A 19220-nucleotide genomic window follows, 5' to 3' on the forward strand; every position below is an offset into this window, starting at 1 on the left:
AGCCTAAGCATATTTTCAATATCAGTGGTCACATTTCAAGTATATTCCTCTCATAACTATTCACTAAAATAACAAAAAGTAAAACTCATGTATTTTTTTTCAGGATAGGTAATCTCAAAGACTCCTTTTAAGATGTCCATTTAGTTGATTGCATGAGTTAGAATAATACTGTTTGAAAAAAAATCCAAACCCATTTCTTTTCCCCATTTATTAGTATCACACCAGTACAAGCACTCATTATTTTTATTACCTCGTGTATTGAGGTTTTCTGTAATAAAGAATACAAAGCCATCAGTAAAACATGAGAACATAATAAAATTGCAAGGAACATATTTTTTTCATAGCATTAAGCTTGTAAAACTTTATTTCTAAACTCTGAAATTATTTTTCCCAACCCAATAAAATACAGGAAAGCTAAAACACAATCCTAGCTGATGGAAAACAGGTTGTAGTTCAAAGGATTCCATTCTGAGTAAAACAGTGGAATAACAACATATCCAACTATGCTACCTATATATCAAATTTCTCTTCACAGATATTGTGTCCATGTTCTTCATAATCTTCTCTAGTTACAATCATGTCTTCAAAATCGTCATTTTCAGAAATAAGCTTCCCACCTTCCCAAGAATAAGTAATAGGGCTGAAAAATTAACAAAGCTATTGTTACTCATTTGTAAGCTCATTTAAAATAGAAGTATGATTTCCAAAACTTTTATTTAGCTATTTGTATTTAAAAATACACTTGATTTCTAAATCAAACCATTCAGTTCCTGAGAAGTTATGAGACAATGTTTGAAATTTTAGCAGGGCTAGCTGACTGCCTTTTTTAAAAAGTGCCTCTTTGGAAGCAGCTGTGAAGAGGGAATGACATGGGTATGTCTTTGTATTTACTTTGCACAGACAATGATTCTTCAATGATATTTAAGAATACTCTAATAATACTTTTTAAAAAGTAGTGATTGTTTTGTACTTTCAAGATACACTTGATAAGTTTTGTCTCAGCTCTCTCTGCAAAGAGAGAGCTCTCTCTTCCAAATCCCTGAAGTGGCTACATTAATAATGACATGGCAGCATTCAGATGCTGAAAATTCTTCTAAGTGAAAGACTAAACTAATCTTACATACTTCTGTATCCATTTAATGACAACACAGTCTTAATTATGTTTACAATAAAAAGGCTGATCCTAAAAACACTTGGACTTTATTAGCTGAAGGACAGAGCAAGCAGGTGGTATCTAATTTAATTGGTTTGTCTGAAAATACACTGATTTGAAATATTCTCCTTGTACAATTTTTGTTCACTTAATATTCAAATTAACACCTTTACTCAGTCTATCTTTTTAATCAGAAAAAGAAATGGAACTTTATAGTTTGTTCTGCTAGAAAGATAAAGCCTTCTGTTTAGAAGTTTAGAACTCACTTTTCAGGAAGAACAACGGAAACATCATAATCAGTTGGAGTAAGACATCGAACTTCAGAATAAACCCGATCTCTAAAGCCTGGAAAAAGGGTGTTTCCCCCAGTCAGAACTATGTTCTTGAAGAAATGAGGCTGCATTTCTGTAAAATAAGTAAATCTGTAGTTAGAGACTGATTATGTATTTAAAGATTAAAGGGCTTTTTTCCAATTTTATTATGACTTGGAACAGAAGGAGGAAATATACATAGAAGAATTTTATGATCATCTAACGATCACATCAGTTAAACAGTTTTATTGAGAAATACAAAAAAGTGATCCATCACCCTGTGTTCTTCCTAATTATAGAATCTGGCTTTGATATTTCTTTTCTTACATAGTCTATTAAATTTTACATTTGCCAACGCAATTCCCCTTTCAAAAGGGATTTTAAATTATACAATTTTTAAGAGTACATTAATAGCCTAAATGCTGCTGTACTTAAGTAGTATAATAACAGTAATTACCTGTACATAATCTATAAAATGAAAGCTTTAGTGTTACTTCTGACAAACAGCAGTTGGGAAGGTTCTACACTTTGATGCTTAAGTTACTACATTTGGTCAGTTTCATTTTTCTCATCAGTTTGATTTTTCTCTTCCTCTAGTGAAGAAAGATACTTTAAAACATAACTAAAACAAATTTCAAGTATATTCCACCACTGCTGTCATAGACAGGTCATGTTAGAAAATGATGTTTAGAAGAATTAAGTCTATAATAATTAACTGAATCCAAATTAACTGAAACCAATCAATGGATAATCACAAAACAGTGCTTGCCTAACAGAATTTTGCAGACAATCAGTTCTAGAGTATATGACATGCCCCACAAGACACAACTTTTTAACTGGCATATTGAGAGTTTTAGCTTCTCTAAGACTCTCTGGATCCTTAAAAACAAAACATCAAAGAAGTCCAAACCCAAACCAACCACAAAAACCACCAAACCAATACAATATCCCTCCTTCCTCCACCTCCCATCCCTTTCAAAATACTTTTACGTTATACCTTCAGGTAAATTCTGAATTGAATAAACAATGGCTTCAGGAATTCCCATTTCTTGAATACCAATATCTGAAGGATGGAAGAGTATTTCTGGAACTGCAAATCTTTCATTTGTTAGACGAAGTATTTGTTCACCAGTCTTGTATTTTCCACTTAACACCATCTCTTCCCTTGGCTAAATTAAAGACATAAATAGTACCCACTGCTTAAGAAAAGAAATCACATCCCAGAGTATTCAGCTAATTTATTTCATGTACTGCTGAGGCAGGCAGTATATTCTGGACTGTCATATTATCAACAAATCTTTTAAGAATAATGCATGCTCTGGCATTAAATCTGAAGTGACTTTGCTCTTACCAACTGCAGTTTTATCTGAAGCAAAATAAAACTAGTATGCATGAGAGTGGCCTTAAAATATTGGGACTGCTTTCAAAACGATGCCCAACTCAGTAAATGAGAGAACTGTTGTCTTCACTGGTTATGAAGACTTTTCAACCTCTTTTATAAAATGACTTTGAATCTTCTACCTATTAGGGTATTTAATTCAGAGAGACTTACAAAAAAGCATTAAAGCAGGGAGAACAGTTTCTAACTTCATGTTAAAAAACCCCATCAGGAATGGTATGGATAGAGTGTATGACAGAGCACAAGCATAGAAAGCTACAACTTTTAAATAACAGAACATAAAATGCTATGTTGGAAAAACAGTATTTCATTTTCATCTCAACTTAGGAAAAACTTTACCAATTAATGCATAGCACAGAAGGTTGTTACAGTACAGCATTAGGAAAAAGAGTATTTGAACCTCTCTATTAGACTTGTGCAGGGGAACAGTCCAAAACAACTTCAAAACTATCATTACCTTACAAAATCCTTTTTTGATTGTGCTGAAATCTGGCAAAACGTAATCTACCATTACAGTATTTTCCTCTCCTTTCAATCTGAAATAGAAGAATGTAAAAGTCAACAGAATAAAGAACAAGTTCTAAATTCTAACTATTTTATACTGACAAGACTTTTGACTTAATTGGAAAATAGTTTTGCTTGTACAAATAGATTATTCCAGAAGTACCAATTTTTATGTTTAGTACCATTGCATACGTACTTGGCAATGTCCATGTCCTTGTAAAAGTCTTGAGAAACATAACACACATCCTCTTTCACTTGATTAATTACATGCGTCTCATCCATAACGTGTAGCTGCCTATCAAAAACAAAAAGCAAAAACACTGAAGTCTGAGAATAATCATCTTCCATTTCCTGTCAAGTCTTTCACTGGAGATCAGAAACCATGGTTTTCAAGTCACAGAAAACTACTGTTTCAGTATATAAAACTTGTATTCAATTTACAAAAGCATTCCTGGCTTAATATTTTCCTATTTCATGGCTCAGTAAATACAAACATTAACCTGCAGTTGTCCATTGTCTTCCTAACAAGCACAGCTCTAACCCTGCAATTAGATCTCATAGCAAAGACTTTTACCTAGGTAAAGTTTGAAGCTAAAGCATCCAAAAGAAAAGTTGATCCTATTGAATTTTCTTTGTGGTATTGATAGAATCAGTTAGTAAACTGACTGATGATCTACTGAGACACCTCAGAAAATATGGAAAGACTTGTATAATTGTGAACATATAGGTAACCTCAGCAACTTCAAAAGCGCTGGCACTCTGAAAAGTAACAGCCTAATTCTTTTACAATTTTATTCTCATCTTAATTCATCTGGAACTTAAGGTCAAGATGGCAGCTAGCAGATTCTAACAGATAAAATTCCCTTCTCATTTAAACAGAACTTAATCTAAAATTCACAGAAGCAGTAAAAATGCCCCATGAATTTCTAGGTCATTTCATGTCAAGTTTCAGAGTGAAGATCAGCCTGCTTTACCTGTAAGAGATGATCTCCTTTAGATGGTTGGTTAAGAGTTTCCCTCCAACATTAATCCTACAGAAAAGGAGGAACACAAGGAATTCTGTCATTATTAACTTCAGACATAGGAAACAATTCTAGGAAATATATACTGCAGTTTACCTGATGATTGCCTCTTTCTTCTTTTTACTTCTGCAATAAGGTACAATGTGTGTAAAGGAGTATCCACTATCCACAATGATACAACACAGCTCAGATGGATTATCCCGGAAATACCTGTGCGCACTAAGAGCTCCAGCTGGAATTCAGAAAATTTGATTCCATTTTTATATGAATATACACTGCTAGAATTTACAGAAACATGAAAGTGTACTTGCTTCATACTTTAAATGCCTTTGACAGACTTTCAAAACCTCAATACATAATACTACAGCCAATGCAGGAATTCATTTTTAAAGTCAATAAAATTAAGCATTGGATATAGCCCCATTTAATCTTTTTCAGGAATTCCAGTACACGTTCAGTTCCCCCTCCTAAAGTACACACACACTGATCACACCATGACTTTTCAAACTAAAGTAGAATCCCATGTACAGTTATCTTTCAGAAGAGTGGTGATGTTGTTCCATATTCCCTGTGAGACACATTTCATGATTGTCATGCTGCGTTTGGTTTTCTAATACAAAACAACCAAACAGAAAACCACCCTCAGCTGCCAAGCTATCAAAGACTTTATGCAAATTTTTGGTAGACTTTTTCAATGCTATTCTGTTTCAAAATCCATCTGTTATTTCTGTCATCCTTACTCTCCTCAATTTTCTGTAATTATATACCATGACACTCTAGAAAGTAGTACAAGGATACAGCTGGAATTTATAAAAGTAATTTTTAAAATGTCTAATACAGCTAGAGTACATATACAAGTATATTACTCAAGAGCTAGGAAAGAAATGAAGTAATTTTTATACTACACTTATAAATATCTATACACGTTTGCATATGCATGCATGCTTATGTACATATTTATTTATTTACTTATTTATTTATTTAAAAAGTTAATCTTCAAAAACACAAATGCAAACTAGAAGGAGACAGACTCACCATTTACTCTAAGAACTGCTTGAAATTGATACTCTTCAAATAGAATTTCATTCATAGATTCTTGTATTGAACTGAAGTTAAAATAAGGTTCGGTAATAATAATATTGGTATCCACAAAATCCACCTATGAAAAATACATTAGGATGGTCACTATAGAAAAAAAATATTTTGGCCTACTGATCTAGCTCATCCCTCTCTTGTACATTAACTATTTCTTGATCTCTAAACCACATTGTACCTGTGATTATTTTTTTCTTCACTTTGCGAAAACATAAATCCCTGTGATTTCTACTTGAAGGCATGTCCAAACAGAGCAGTAAGCTCCCCAGTTTTAATGTTTGGTGTACTTATGTTAATTCCATTAGTCAGTATTTAATCTACACAAAATATGTAATTAAGAAAAGGCTCTTACTTGATACATTTCTTTTCCAAAAAGATAATCCCAAACCTGTCTCTGGACATCCCAGTTCACCAAGTAACCCTGTAGGATTTTAGAAAAAAATTTACAGTATTTAGAAAAAAATAAAATCATGCTTAAAAAAAGTCAAATAATTGATAGACTGGCAATATAAAAAAATTTGAGAGTTAAAATATCTCAATTTACATTTCTAGGCTAAGGATCAATATGTTAATTACTGCACTGCAAAAACAATGTAAACTGTGTTTTCTATAGAAATTATTCTCTTTGGCAGAATCTCTTCAGTCTGCCCGCAGTGCCAGAGAAGGTTATGGAGCAGATTATCTGGAATGCCATCACACAGCACGTACAGAACAAACAAGCCACCAGGTGCAGTCAGCATGGGTTTATTAAGGTTGACTAACCTGATCTCCTTCTGTGATAAGGTGACCTGCTGAGTGGAGGAGGGAATGGATGGAGATGTTGTCTATCTGGACTTCAGTAGCCAGTCAAGTCTTTGACACCATTTCCCACAGCTTTCTCCTGGAGAAGCTGGCTTCTCATGGCTTGGATGGGTGTGGTCTTTGCTGGCTAAAAAATTGGCTGGAAGGCTGGGCTTAGAGTGGTGGTGAATGGTGGCACATCCAGCTGTCATCAGGTCACCAGTGGTGTTCCCCAGGGCTCAGTATTGGACCCAGTTATGTTTAATATCTTTACTGACAACTTGGACAATGGGATTGTGTGTACCCTCAGTAAGTTCACAGACAACACTAAGCTGGATGGAAGTGTTGATCTGCTGGAGGGCAGGACGGCTCTGCAGAGGGATCTGGACAGGCTGGATTGATAGGCCAAGGCCAACTGTGTGAGGTTCAACAAGGCCAAGTGCTGGCTCCTGTACTTGGGTAACAACTCCATGCAGCGCTACAGACTGGGGGAAGAGTGGCTGTAAAGCTGCCCAGTGGAAAAGGACCTGGGGATGCTGGTTGACAGCAGCTGAACATGAGCCAGCAGTGGGGCCAGGTCACCATCCTTGGTATCTTTAGAAGATGTGCAGATGTGGCACTTAAGGTCATGGCTTAGTAAGAGACTAGACAGTGTAGGGTTACCAGTTGGATTTGATGATCTTAAAGGTCTTTTTCAACCTGAAAAAAATCTATGACTGTTAAAACTTCACACTGCTGACTTCGATTTTTGGATGATACTACATATAACCCTGCAGTTGGGACATAATGTATGAAAACTATTCCTTACAATTTACATTTGGCTTTCATGTTAAACTGAGGATATCTTACTTACTTTCTGAAAGGGAAGAATATAAAAAAGGCCAGAGGGATCCTTAATTTCATCCAGTTGATTTGCGGTAAAGGTTTTCAAACGTGCGGTCTTTGATCTGAATTGACAGTTGGGAATAACACTGGAAAAGAGTGGGAAGTTTTCTATTCAACATGGTATGAGACACATTCATTGTCTCTATGCCACTTCCATGAACAGTATACTTTCAATAATGTTTTTGCTGCTGTATTTTGGTTTTAGTCCATTTACTAGAGTCAGTTATGAGGGAAAATCTCTAATTTCTGACACCTCCAGTGCAGACAAAACACCTTTTGGAAAAACAAACCCCACCACAGACTGTGCTGAGCTGCAGCCAGCCAACCCACGCCACCAGCACAAATAAGAAAAGCACCAAGGGCTCTTTTTCCATCCTGGCCAGTGGGGCATGGTGTGACATGGCAGGACACAGTGGAGCACAGTGGGGTACAGCAGGACACGGTGGGGTTCAATGGGATACAGTATGACACAATGGGACATGGGGTACACTGTGATACAGTGGGGCTCAGCAGGGTACAGTGTGGCATGGCAGGACACAGCGGGGTGTAATGTGACACAGGGGGTCACGGTGTGACAATACTGGGGCATACTGGGGTACAGTGTGACATGGCGGGACTCAGTGGGGTATAGTATGACACAGTGAGAGGCACGTTGGGACACAGCGGGATATGGTGTGACACAGTGGGGCACGTTGGGACATGGGGTACACTGTGATATAGTGGGGCTCAGCAGGGTCGTGTGACATGTCAGGACAGTGGGGTACAGTGTGACACGGTGAAGCACAGCGGGGTACGGTGGAACATAGCGGGACACGTTGGGACACGGGGGTACGGTGGGGCACAGTGGGGTACAGTGAGGCACGGCAGGGCATGCTGGGTCACGGTGCGACACAGTGTAACACGTCGGGTCACGGTGTGACACAGCGGGGTACTGCGGGACTGCGCCCCGCCGTGTTGCGGCCCCCTCTGGGCCGCCCGCAGCTCAGCGCGGCGCAGGGGGGGCGGGGCCAGGCCGGTGCGGAGCTGAGGGGAGGCGGGTCGGAGGCCCGCGGGGCGGCGGGAGCGGTGATGGGAGCGGTGATGGGAGCGCAGCGCCCGCCCCGCCCCGGGCCCTCACCTGACGTTCGCGTGGCTGTAGCCGATCTTGGCGTTGTAGGCGCCGTTATCCAGCACCAGCGTCGCCATGTTCCCCACGGCGCCACGGCCGCCGCCGTCCCAGTATTGCTCCGCCACCGCCGTGGATCTCTATGGTGACCATAGAGCGGAGGAACAGCGCGTGGCCCGTCGGGACGCGGCAGTGCCGAGAGTGCTCCGCCTCCGCCGCGGGCGCGCCGCCGTGCCGTGACGCTGGCGGGGCCGCGGTGCCATTGGCTGGGCGTGACCCGGCAGCGCTCGGCGAACGGGAGGGTGGGAGCTGACCCACCGCTACCACCCGCCTGCCTGCGCCAGGACAGCCCACCCCGCCGCCGGCACAGCCTGCCCCGGCCGCCGGCACAACACCCCCCCAGCCGCCGGCACACCCCACCCCCCCCCCCCCCCCCAGCCGCCGGCAGCTCCCGGGGCCGCACCCACCGCTGGGGACCGCCGGGGCTGTGTTGGCGCTACCACCCGGGGGAGGGAGGTACCTGGCACCTCGGGTGCTGCCGTACGGGAAACCCGCGCCTCGGGGAGAAGGGTGATGAGCGACAATCCCATCATGTGAGAAGTGACCAGCAGCACAGGGGTGTGCTGCGTAAGAATGTGACAAAATGAAAAGGAAGACAACTCTAAAAAATTCTACCATCATTATTTTACTGTTGTAGAATCACAGAATTACTAGGTTGGAAAAGACCTCATGAGATCACCGTGTCGAACCTATGACCGAACACCACCATGTCATCTAGACCACGGCACTAAGTGCCACATTCAGTCTTTCCTGAAAAGCCTGCAGGGGCGGTGACTCCCACCTCCCTGGGCAGTCATTTCCAATGTCTTCACCTGTCCTGTGAAGAAACTCCTACTGTCAGCCTAAACCTCCCCTGGCACAGCTTAAGACGATGTCCTCTTATCCTGTCGCTAGTTGCCTGGGAGAAGAGACCAACTCTCACCCAGCTACAACTGCCTTTCAGGTAGAAAGGAGTTGTTCTAATCATGCTGTAATTAACACTATTTTATTATAATTAATATAAAGGGCAATGCTATTGGAATTCTCTGTCCTTGACTAGACTTCTATTGAAGTCTCTTATCACATACCACACACCTTTACAGAACTATAGAGGAGCACTGTGTGGAGTGGACCTCAAAAGATCATCTCATCTAACCTTTTGTGGTAAAGGGAATGAAGATGAGATGATCAAACACCCTGTCCAAAACTATCTGGAAAACCTCCAGTGATGGGAACTGCACCACATCTCTGGGGAGGGTTCTCCAGGGATTGATTGTTCTCACTGTATCAAGTTTCCTGTATCAAGACAAATCCTCTTTGGATACAACTTCTACTTGTCCTTTGTCTTCTTGTGAAGAGAGAGCCTCTGTCTTCTTTGTAGCCTCTCTTTAAGTACTGGAATACTGTGATAAGGTTCCTCCTCAGCCTTCGGTTCTGCAGGCAGAAAACACTTAAGTCCTTCAGTCTTTCCTCATCAGGTATACTCTCGAGTTCTTTAATTATAGCTTTAATTTGCATGCTCTCCAGTTGTCCGCAATTTTTTTGAATTGTTGGGAGCAGAACTGAACATGGTATTCGAGGTGTGGCCTGAAAAGCCCTGAACAGACTGGGACGATCATGTTCCTGTCCCTGCTAGTAATCCCTCTGTGGATGCAGCCCAGGATCTGGTTTGCCTTTGTTGCTGTAGTGGCATACTTCTGACCTCTGTTCAGCCTGCTGTCCACCTGGACCCCCATCTCCTTTTCCACAAGGCTGTTGTCCCTGCCACACAGATCTGAGCCTACCCTGCGCTCTGTAGGTCTGTCGTCTCAGGCGGAGCACCTTGTGCTTCTCTTGATGATGAATTTTGCTGTATTTGTATGTTTTACTTACCATCACTAGTATCTTTTTTGTTATCCAGTAAAAACAACAAAAAAATGTACTGCACTTTTGCATATGTATGGAATTGACTTTTCTGTAATCACCAGAACTTAAAAATCTCTGATACGCTGTATGATGACTCTTTACCCTAACAAATATCAAATGTTTTTCCATGAGCCAGTATGTTCATGGGAACGCACAGCAATCTGCTTTTAGACAAATCCTCTTTATGTGCTTGTAAAGGAAATGTATCTTAAGGACATCATCCTTAATCCTCACTCAGATGAGCAAATACATTATTTGGTTCTTGAGGAGAGGTCAGAGGAATTATCAAAAGCCTATTTTTTCAGTTCAGAAGCTTCTGAGTGCTTTTAAAGAACCCTATAAAGTGTTGGTTATTCTCCTTTGCTACTGACAGGTATAGTAGTAGTAAATTTGGGGTTTGTAATTGAAATCCAAAATACAAAAAAAAACATGGAGTAGTAATTAATTCTTTGAGTATTCGGTGTTAAAGAGAAACATAAAATATTAATCTTAAAATCATGTAACTTTTACTTTATCCTTTTACTTATATAAACTTCTTAGAAGAATAGTTTAGACTTAAAAAATCATAATAGCTATTGCTAACTTTTGCCTCGTGAAAATAAAAGTTAAAGCCAGAATTTAGCAAATTACTTTTTACCTTCTATATACTGGCTCCAGCTCTGTGAAAACCTTCATTTGTTATCATTCAATGACTTGTGTTGAATTCAGAGTTACTTTCATTTTTTTTTTTGGACATACAGGGCAAGTGCCAGGATTTTAAGAGTTCACTTAGATTTATGTGTAGTGGTTGATATGCATAAATATTTAAAATGTCTTGGAATTAAAGTTGGTATATTTACTGTCACTGCTACCTCAGGGCAATTCATGCATACTTACTGAGTTTGTTTATACATTCACCCATGTATTGCAATGGCACTTCAGATAATACTTTCTGTTGTTGTTGTTGTTGTTGTTGAAGTCCATAACAAAGTCAGCCACCCAGCAAGGACACATAAATAGGACTCTAGAAAGTCCACGCAGCGGCAAACCTTGTACATTGCCCATTACTATAGTGAGAGTTGATATTTTGTGATGCTCTTTAAACAATGGTCTGTCAAGACTACTTACACCTTGCACATCTGCCTTTGAAGACAGACAATTATCTTTTCCATTATCCATATAAAGCCATGCCAAATTTCTTATTCTATGCTGCAAGTGTGATATAAAGCCTTAACTGAAATTCAGGTCACGTTTTATTTCTTGGGTTTTTTTTACCACATCTCCTAATGCTTTATTTAATGGAATAAACAACAATTTTGGGGGTTTTTGCTAATTCAGTGACCTTCATGTTCCTGAAGTTGCGTGAGCTTTAGTTGGTTTTGTGTTTTTTTCCTCTCAACTCCTTTCCAGTTTTTACAGTTGAGAAATCCCCATGACCACATGAAAAGTCAAACTCCCTCTGCCCAGTAAGCCCTGTGCCCAATAAGCACAGTGCTTATTGGCTCCCCTCTGCAGGAACATGCAGTCTCAGAATGATTCAATGATGCCAAATACAGAATTTGCAAGGTGTTTGGAGCATACAAAGGATGTTATCCTTGAGGTAGATGATACTGCACCCTTTGACACAGGGGGCATTATGCTGGACTTCACATCTATAAACTGAACTCCATGTACCTTTATTTAGTGGAGGGCAGGCTGATGGATGAGATGACTGACTGATGGAAAACTCTACATCTGTAGCTTCTTGAGTGTTCTGTTAAAAGTGTTCACCGTTTGGCCTTGAAAATATCTATCACAAGTATGAGACAGTATTTTTCTTTAAGATCATTTTAGTATCCTGGATATACTCATAAATGGGGTTCTTTTTTGGTGACATGAGTGCCGGCTGCTCCATAAGGGAAGGAAGCCAGGAGCTGGGAGGCCAGCAGGATAGGACCTTGCTAGCCAGGGCCTGTCCCACCACCCCTAGCCAGGGAGCAAGGCTGGCACGTGTGGAGCAAAATCCTGAGCTCAGGGCATCAAGCAAATGTGTGATGATGAAGCAGGTCCAAGGTCAAGCACATAAGTCATTCCTTAAGTCAAAATCAGGACTGATGGGATGAGTGAGAAGAGTCAGACGTAGTCTAGAGATCACCAGTCAGGGCCATGGTGACTGGGCAGGTCTGAAATCAACATGGAAAATTGGTGCCCTTCTAATTCCCTGCAACGTGGAGAGGGTGTGGGGTGTGTTCATCTGTGCTTTTTCCTCTGTTCTGCCATTCGGTGTGCACCAGGAGATGGGGTGGGACAACATGAGGTCGCAATTCAGATCAGACCTGCTGCACAGAAATGTTTCTGGTCTCCAGTTCTGACATCAGTGACTTCTCCTGTTCTGCCAGAGCTATCCTTGCACGGCACTTGGAAGAGAACACACGGCATGGATCCTGCTTTCCTCGCCCCTTGTATTTTCTGTCTTGATGAGAAGCTGATCCATCACAATGATGAGCATTGTTCCTCCACGATACTGGTAGATTTTTTCCTAGTTAAGAAAATTGAACTTAAAACAGGCATAAAGTGTTAGCTTCATACAGAGCTCATTCCTACTTGTGCTGGTTTGAAGGTGAACCAGCAGGAGAAATGAACTCACCACGAGAGAGATTATAAGTCAGAGCTAAAATTTAATAATAATATTACAATAACAACACTGACACAAAAGGGAAATTGCTTTCAACTCACAATACCCCAGCAGTATAACCCAGTGTCCTGGGGCACAAACCCAAGGGGGTTTGTTTGCCCTTGTGCTGAGACCCCTGTGGCTCCCCCAAGTCCAGAGCAAAAGGAAAAGAAAAACCTGTTGGTGCAGGCGAGGGCTGTGGTCTGGGCGAGAGCGGGGATCTCCTCCTGTCGAGGTCCTGCTGCTGCTCTGGATCCGACGAGAGGTTCCCGAGGTCTTCTTACCCACCCCTTATGTACCCTCAGGGAGCTCTCAGTCCCTCCCCCTGGGCGGGGACTCACACAATGAGTGATTAACTCTGGGAGCCAGGGGGTGTTGAGCTGTTGATGGCCCATTGGCAGCTCCGCCCCCCTCAGGCTGGGTGTGAAGTGATAATGGCTCCCTGGGCAGCTGCTGTTAATGGCCCATTGACCTTGGGGAATGAATAGAGGGGGTAGAATACACAGCTTTGATCACCCCCACACAGGGTTAGCTGGTCCCTCCTGCTGAACTAGGACACTACTTTATAAATCTCTTTTAAGAATATAATGAGGTCAGTGTTACACAACTGACTTTTTTTAAATGTCTGGAAAAATCAATTGAAAATGTCCATCTTCTGACCTATTTTTTCTATTACTGCTTCATATTTCTGACTTAAAGGTCCTTAGGGTTTTGGTTCATTTGCTTGTAAATTATTAATGTATATGAGAAGCAGAGAAATAGTATCTGATGTCTTTCCTCTGCAGCTCTAGACTACTACAGAGTCAGCAAGCCATCCTTCATATGGAGGTCACATCTGAAAAGCTTATTAGTTTTCTAATTGTTCATCTTTTTGTTTGTTTGTTTGCAGATTTTTTCCCCAGTTAATAATAGGTTTTAGGGTACTTGTTCATCCACCACTGAAATTCTTCAAAATACCTTTTCTGAATGAGAGACCACCAGAGGTTACTGGATGAACAAAACTAATACAATTATTTTTTAACTGGCTTGGAGATTTTGCTACAGCTTGAGAAGCTATTCTTTCAGAAGTGAAGTAACTCGTAGGCCTTATACTTGCCACAGATACCCAGTGAAATATTAAGCACCTGAGGAACATGATTTTACAGGTCTCCAGGTTTGAGAAATTTGGGTTAAGGGAAATATATATGCGTGTGTATACGTATGAATTTATTGCCACAGCATTTTAAGTTTCTGACAGTAAGCTCTTCATCCTTGTTCCATTGGTGCGGTGCTATGGGAGCTGCTGCCATCCTTTTAGCTCGGCCAAGGTCAGGCCCAGGCACAGGTGTGCGGCTGCTGGGACACGCTCCACAGGCAGGAGGGCGGGGACGCAGAGAGAGGCTTTCGGAGTTTTGGAGATGGGAATGCTGAAGGGAGATGAAAGAACCAGCTGGGGAGGACAGCGGGGGAAGGGCGGGCGGTGGGACTGGGGCGAGTACCGGTTGCGGGCGCCCACCGAGAAACGGCGCTGCCCGGGCTCGCCGGGGCGCTGCAACCGAGCCCGGGAGGAGGCGGCGCTGGCGCTGCCCCGGCCCCTCCCCGCTTGCCCGCCTCGGCCCCGGCCCCGGCCCTGGCCCCGCCCCGCCGGGCCCGCCCCGCCCCGCCCCCGGTACCGGCACCGGGCGATGCTGCGGCCAAGATGGCGGCGGGCGCCGAGTGAGTGCGAGCGGGGACAGCGGCTCCGCTCTTGGCGCTCTCCCCGCCGCGGGCAGGGCCGGGTGGAGGGATGAGGCGCGTTCCTGGCCCCGGCTGGTCGTCGTGAGGGGCGCGGGCGGGCAGACACCATGGCGGGGATTATCAAGAAGCAGATCCTGAAGCACCTCTCCAGGTCAGTGGGACGCGGTGCCCTGGGCAGGCTGAGGGGTGTGCGGGGCGCGGGCGGCGACAGGTCCCCGTCGCGGGGAGCGAATCCCGGGCCAGGGCTTGGTTCTGCCCGCGGAGGGTGGAGCTGGAGCCGCCTCCTGGCAGTGATTTGGAGGCGGAGGGTGGGTGGCCGTGTACTCGTGTGGGGCTTGTGCACCGGCCCCCTCGGCGGTGCCCGGCTCGGGGGGACTCACCGAGTGAGTCACCGCGGGCTCCGCTCCGGCCGCGCCTCCCGCCGGGCTCTTGGTGCCGCCCCCGCTCCCGGGGTGCGCGGGGGCGCAGGAGTGGGGAAAATCCCTGACCTCGTCGCGGTTCCGAGCTGCGGGGGGGTTATGCAGCAGCCGCCCCGGGTCGCGGGCTGGCCGGGGCAGGGGGAGCTCGGGCCGTGTCCTGGAGCGCCGGTCGCGACATCTGAGCTCGTGCAGACACAGGTGAAGCCGGGCAACAAAACGGGCGCGTCCGGCTGCGCGCACAGCGATGAAAATAAGTCCATCGTTTTCTGCGTGACTGAAATCATGTTTGACGTGCCTCGCGGTATAAAACAAAAAAAACAACCAAGCAAACCTACTGTAAAATTTTGTAGCTGTCAATGTCGTGTGTTTGAAAGATGGAGAAATCCCAGAAAGTACGCAATCTGATTGATACACTTTTGAAAAACCACGTCACATTTTTGCCATTTTCTAAAGAGAGGCAAAAACCTGTTAGGTACTTGATATGTCACGATATCACAACGTTGCTAATTCTGCAGAGCCAGCTTTTATATCTTAAAACATATAACTTGAAATACTCTTCCTTTTTTTGCTTATTTTTTCCCCAGTGTTTTCTTCTACTTTGGAGTGGTATTTCTGAAAAATGTTTATAGAGGAAATCAAACAAAATGAAATGACAGATTGTCATTTGAGTAATCTGTTGTTGATGCACATGGAAAACACAATTCTCACTTCAAATCCTTTGGTATCTATCTGCTAAACATGATGTATGAAGACAGTAGTAGGATAATTTTTCTCTTCCACCCTACTCATGAGTTATGCTGATAAAGAAAGCTTGTCCTTACATGAAAATAGCTGAGCATTGTGTAGATGGAAATGCAGTGCGAAGATGTCATCAGCCTTGAGTCAGCCTTCTAATCAGAAGTGTGCATGGAATAGCTGGGTTTAACAGCTTGTTTCCTCTAGTGCTCTATAGCAAGCTGTATGGAAAGGGGAGTGAACTGTAGTCTCTGTACCACAAGTTAGACTCTGAAATGGGCCTGGTAAGTAGGCAGCAGCAAGATGAGCTGCTTTTTGTCTAGTTTTACAGATAAACAGCTGAATAGATTATAATTAAGTACTTTTTAATGTTGATAAATCTGTGTTTACTTTCTTGTGTGTTGTGATAATGCTTATTCAACAAGGCTATGCCAAGTGACTATGTCACACTTCATCACTTTTAAGATGCTTATGAAATATGTCCAACAATCTGAGGTTTCCAAGTTGAAGTTGAGGCTCATGATCTATACTAAGTTGACATTGAAAGAGTGTGTTTGCTACCTAAAATTTAGGTAGTATTAAGCCCCTTGTTATGAGTGTTCTTAATCACATGACCAGATAATGTGTTTGCTTCCTGCTGAACAGGTGCTTCAGTGGTTGCAGAAGTGGGTTGCTCGGGAAAACAGAATTCAAGTGACACACGAGCACCTGAAAATCTGGTGGCTTTTTAAATTTCAGGAGCTTGATTTTTCAACAAAAATGATAATGTTGTTATTTCAGGTTTTTCTTTATTTGTTTTACAAGAAAGTGATTCAGGAGCCAAATACATAAGGAATTTCCTGTAACACAGAGACACTTTCACTTTTTACTCTATATATATTGGCTTTTGTTCTGCAATTTTCATAGTTCCTTGAAACTGCTGCTTGCTTGTCATCTTCAACAAAGCAGGTATTAGTGACAGGATTTCAATCTGTTGTCCATATATAATAAAGGAATAGTGGAAAGAATTACCCTGTTACCTCGATTTACTTTCATTTCTGATGATTGTATTTCTCTTTGTGTTTAAACAAAGACAAATCTAATATTACCTCAAAGAACAAGTAGAAGAACTTATTCCTTCAGTTATGGAGAAATACTTTGATTTTCTGCCACAAATCACAGAACGGGTGAGGTTGGAAGGGCTCTCTAGAGGTCATCTTGTCCCCCTCCTCCCAAATCATCATAGGTTTGGCAGTGTTTGCCATGAAGATTGCTGCAATATCTGTTAATCATGTGTTAACAATTTTCAGCTTTGTGTACTGTCTAGGTACTGTATTTGCAAGTTTAAAAGCACAATGTCACTGGGCAGTGCAGTTTCCATTTAGAACATGTTTAGATGAACTGATAATGGTCACTGGGGTTGTGAAGGGGCCTTGTCATTCTACATTTGTTTGCCAGGGAAAATTTTACATAGGTATGAGTCTTTAAGGTCTGAGAAAAAGAAGAAGAAGACAACACAAAGTGTGTTTTGAAAGTTTTGATATCTAAATTATTTTTTATCTTAGTAAAGGGTTTTTCTTATTGCTGTGTTACATATTAAGAGCAGTGAATATAACAAGGCTTATTTGACTCAGTCTATAACAAAGTTGTAGCTTATGTCAGGATTTGGTGATGAGTTTTTTGCTCTTTCAGTATTTAAAAAATTTTTTGGAATGTCCTCTATTTTCAACAACATGCATTGCTCTTTTCCAGGGCCGTGGTAGTAAATGAGAAGGGAGGGGGTACCTTCAAATTATGTGGTGTTTGCAATAGGATATGAAAATAAATGTAGCAGCTAAACTGTAGAGATGAGTTTGTCATTTGGAGGCTTGAATTTTTGTCAGCTCCATATTGTGTTAGGTGTGGTTTTGGTGAATGTAGATGATGGAGTGTTATTATTTCATAATAAATGTGCCCTAAAATGACGCAAGTATCTGGATAATGAAGTCATCCTTTACAATGCTGGGAAAGACACACTGTGCCTAGGAAAAGTCTTCTCTGTAGTGTCTGGATCACTTACTCATTCTGTGAAGGCCTTTCCCAGTGAACTGAACTTAGGTTGAATCTTCATCTGTGCTGTTACATATTTTCAATGGGTGAGAGATTTCAGCACCTTTTATTGCAAGATTTTCTCTTTAGTGTTCTGCTATGATGACAGCAGATATTCTTCAGCATTCCTTCTTTTTCCTCAGTTAGTCTTTGTGGACAAGTGCATGAAATAATGGTGTTAAAGATTTCCGACAGGAATCTAGATTGCCCTACACAAGTTCACTAGGGTGTTGCTGTTATTCTGTCTGTGGTTATAAGGGGATCATCTCCATGGCAGGGGTTTGAATCCAAGTTGTTTGGATCCAAGATATACAGAGAGAGCAGGTTTTATTAACACACACTTGTATAAGGGTATTTTCAGGTGTTTTTTGGTTTTGACTTTTAGGATCACTTAAATTCCCTTTCTAGCTAAGAAACAGTCTGAGTCTTCTGTGTAAGTGTCTGCATTATCCATGCCTTTTTGAAAAACAGTTTTGTTCACCAAAGTATGTCTTAGAACCTCGAGAGTAAGCTTAGAAACTTGGCTTCTATGTTAAGTAGTCCCACTGAATGTGACATTCTTCATCTCAATGAGGTAGTAACTCGTACGTTTATCAATGATAGCACATTGTTCAACTTAAAAATTACATTCCTTGTATGTGTCTTATTTGCTATTTTCACAAAGAAAACAGTAAGAGGTTTAAAAATGTTTGGTGTGGCAGAAACCCAAATTGTTTTCAGTTGTGTCATTAGTTAATGTTTTGTGTGAACTTAGACCTTTGCTTTTGCTCACCTGAAGCAGCAGATGTGAATATACTAAGATTTCAATAGAAAAAAAAAGGCAGTGAATTTTGTGACAATTGTTTTCACCTTATAGTTGGGAAATCATTATAGTGCTCGTACAAATATTGGGTTTACAAAGAATAGCATAGTAATGGTGTGGATATCAGGAATCAGCTGATCCTGAAATAAACAGTGATACCCTACATCATCTGGTACAATTTCATTGATACATGTCCTACCTAATTATTTGCCCTGCATATTGCACTGCTTTTATACCAGTAAGACATGCCTGATTGGTGAGGGATGTTGCCATCCCAAGTGATCTGAGGTGACTCCTTTTGGAATATACCAGTGTAACACCTTTATTTGGCTAGAATGGGCTCATTCCTTCCTGTGAGTAACTACCAAACTTTTGGATGAACTTTGAAGCTTCCAAGATAAGTAGGGTTTTTTTGCATATTTTCAGTTTTGTGTATTCCACTTCTGTGTCACTTTAGTTTTGTGAAAGTTATCCAATCCTTTTAGCCAGCCAAAGAACACAAAGTGTGTACTTTGCCACTTTTCTGTTTGCTTGTACAGATTTTGCAAAGTGTATTCCACATGACTGACTTTACTGGCTTGTGTAATATGTGGGAAAATGGCAGAACACAATGTAGACCTAATGATTTGTGTTGTTCTGAATGAATCTGTG

At 41.8% G+C, this 19220-nt stretch overlaps 2 protein-coding genes and 1 long non-coding RNA gene across 6 annotated transcripts in view; 1 reads left to right on the plus strand and 2 right to left on the minus strand.

Annotated features, from left to right (window-relative positions):
• Window positions 1-193: 193 nt before the first annotated feature.
• On the minus strand, window positions 194-8472 carry ACTR6 (actin related protein 6). Its single transcript, XM_071549931.1, has 11 exons — window positions 8267-8472; window positions 7118-7235; window positions 5837-5905; window positions 5425-5548; window positions 4486-4621; window positions 4342-4398; window positions 3564-3662; window positions 3321-3399; window positions 2462-2633; window positions 1420-1558; window positions 194-640 (listed from the first exon to the last, which is right to left on the minus strand). Exons 1-11 carry the CDS (start codon window positions 8332-8334, stop codon window positions 511-513), a joined length of 1191 nt encoding a protein of 396 aa, XP_071406032.1. The 5' UTR covers window positions 8335-8472; the 3' UTR covers window positions 194-510.
• Window positions 8473-10935: 2463 nt separating this feature from the next.
• LOC139670394 (uncharacterized) lies at window positions 10936-14797 on the minus strand. Its single transcript, XR_011697480.1, has 3 exons — window positions 14483-14797; window positions 13008-14236; window positions 10936-12695 (listed from the first exon to the last, which is right to left on the minus strand). It is a non-coding gene; the product is annotated as an uncharacterized lncRNA (long non-coding RNA).
• The window catches only part of BLTP3B (bridge-like lipid transfer protein family member 3B), a 51776-nt gene continuing 47037 nt past the window's right edge, over window positions 14482-19220 (plus strand). For all 4 annotated transcript variants that reach the window (XM_071552010.1, XM_071552011.1, XM_071552014.1 and 1 more), the window contains exon 1: window positions 14482-14697. Coding sequence is in view for 1 of the 4 variants with exons in the window: in XM_071552011.1 (XP_071408112.1) it covers window positions 14654-14697 (44 nt within the window). In the remaining 3 variants the exon portion in view is untranslated. The remainder of the gene's footprint in view (window positions 14698-19220) is intronic.

Source organism: Pithys albifrons, chromosome 3, assembly GCF_047495875.1.
Source record: "Pithys albifrons albifrons isolate INPA30051 chromosome 3, PitAlb_v1, whole genome shotgun sequence".
Classification (NCBI taxonomy): Eukaryota; Metazoa; Chordata; class Aves; order Passeriformes; family Thamnophilidae; genus Pithys; species Pithys albifrons.

Coding starts and splice junctions, on each gene's coding strand:
- ACTR6 (XM_071549931.1), bottom strand. CDS start 8,334: ATGGCGACGCTGGTGCTGGATAACGGCGCCTACAACGCCAAGATCGGC. Junction 5,549..5,836: donor TTGGAAAAGAAATGTATCAA/GTAAGAGCCTTT, acceptor TATTTTTCATAG/GTGGATTTTGTGGATACCAA. Junction 3,400..3,563: donor AAGGACATGGACATTGCCAA/GTACGTATGCAA, acceptor CTTCTATTTCAG/ATTGAAAGGAGAGGAAAATA.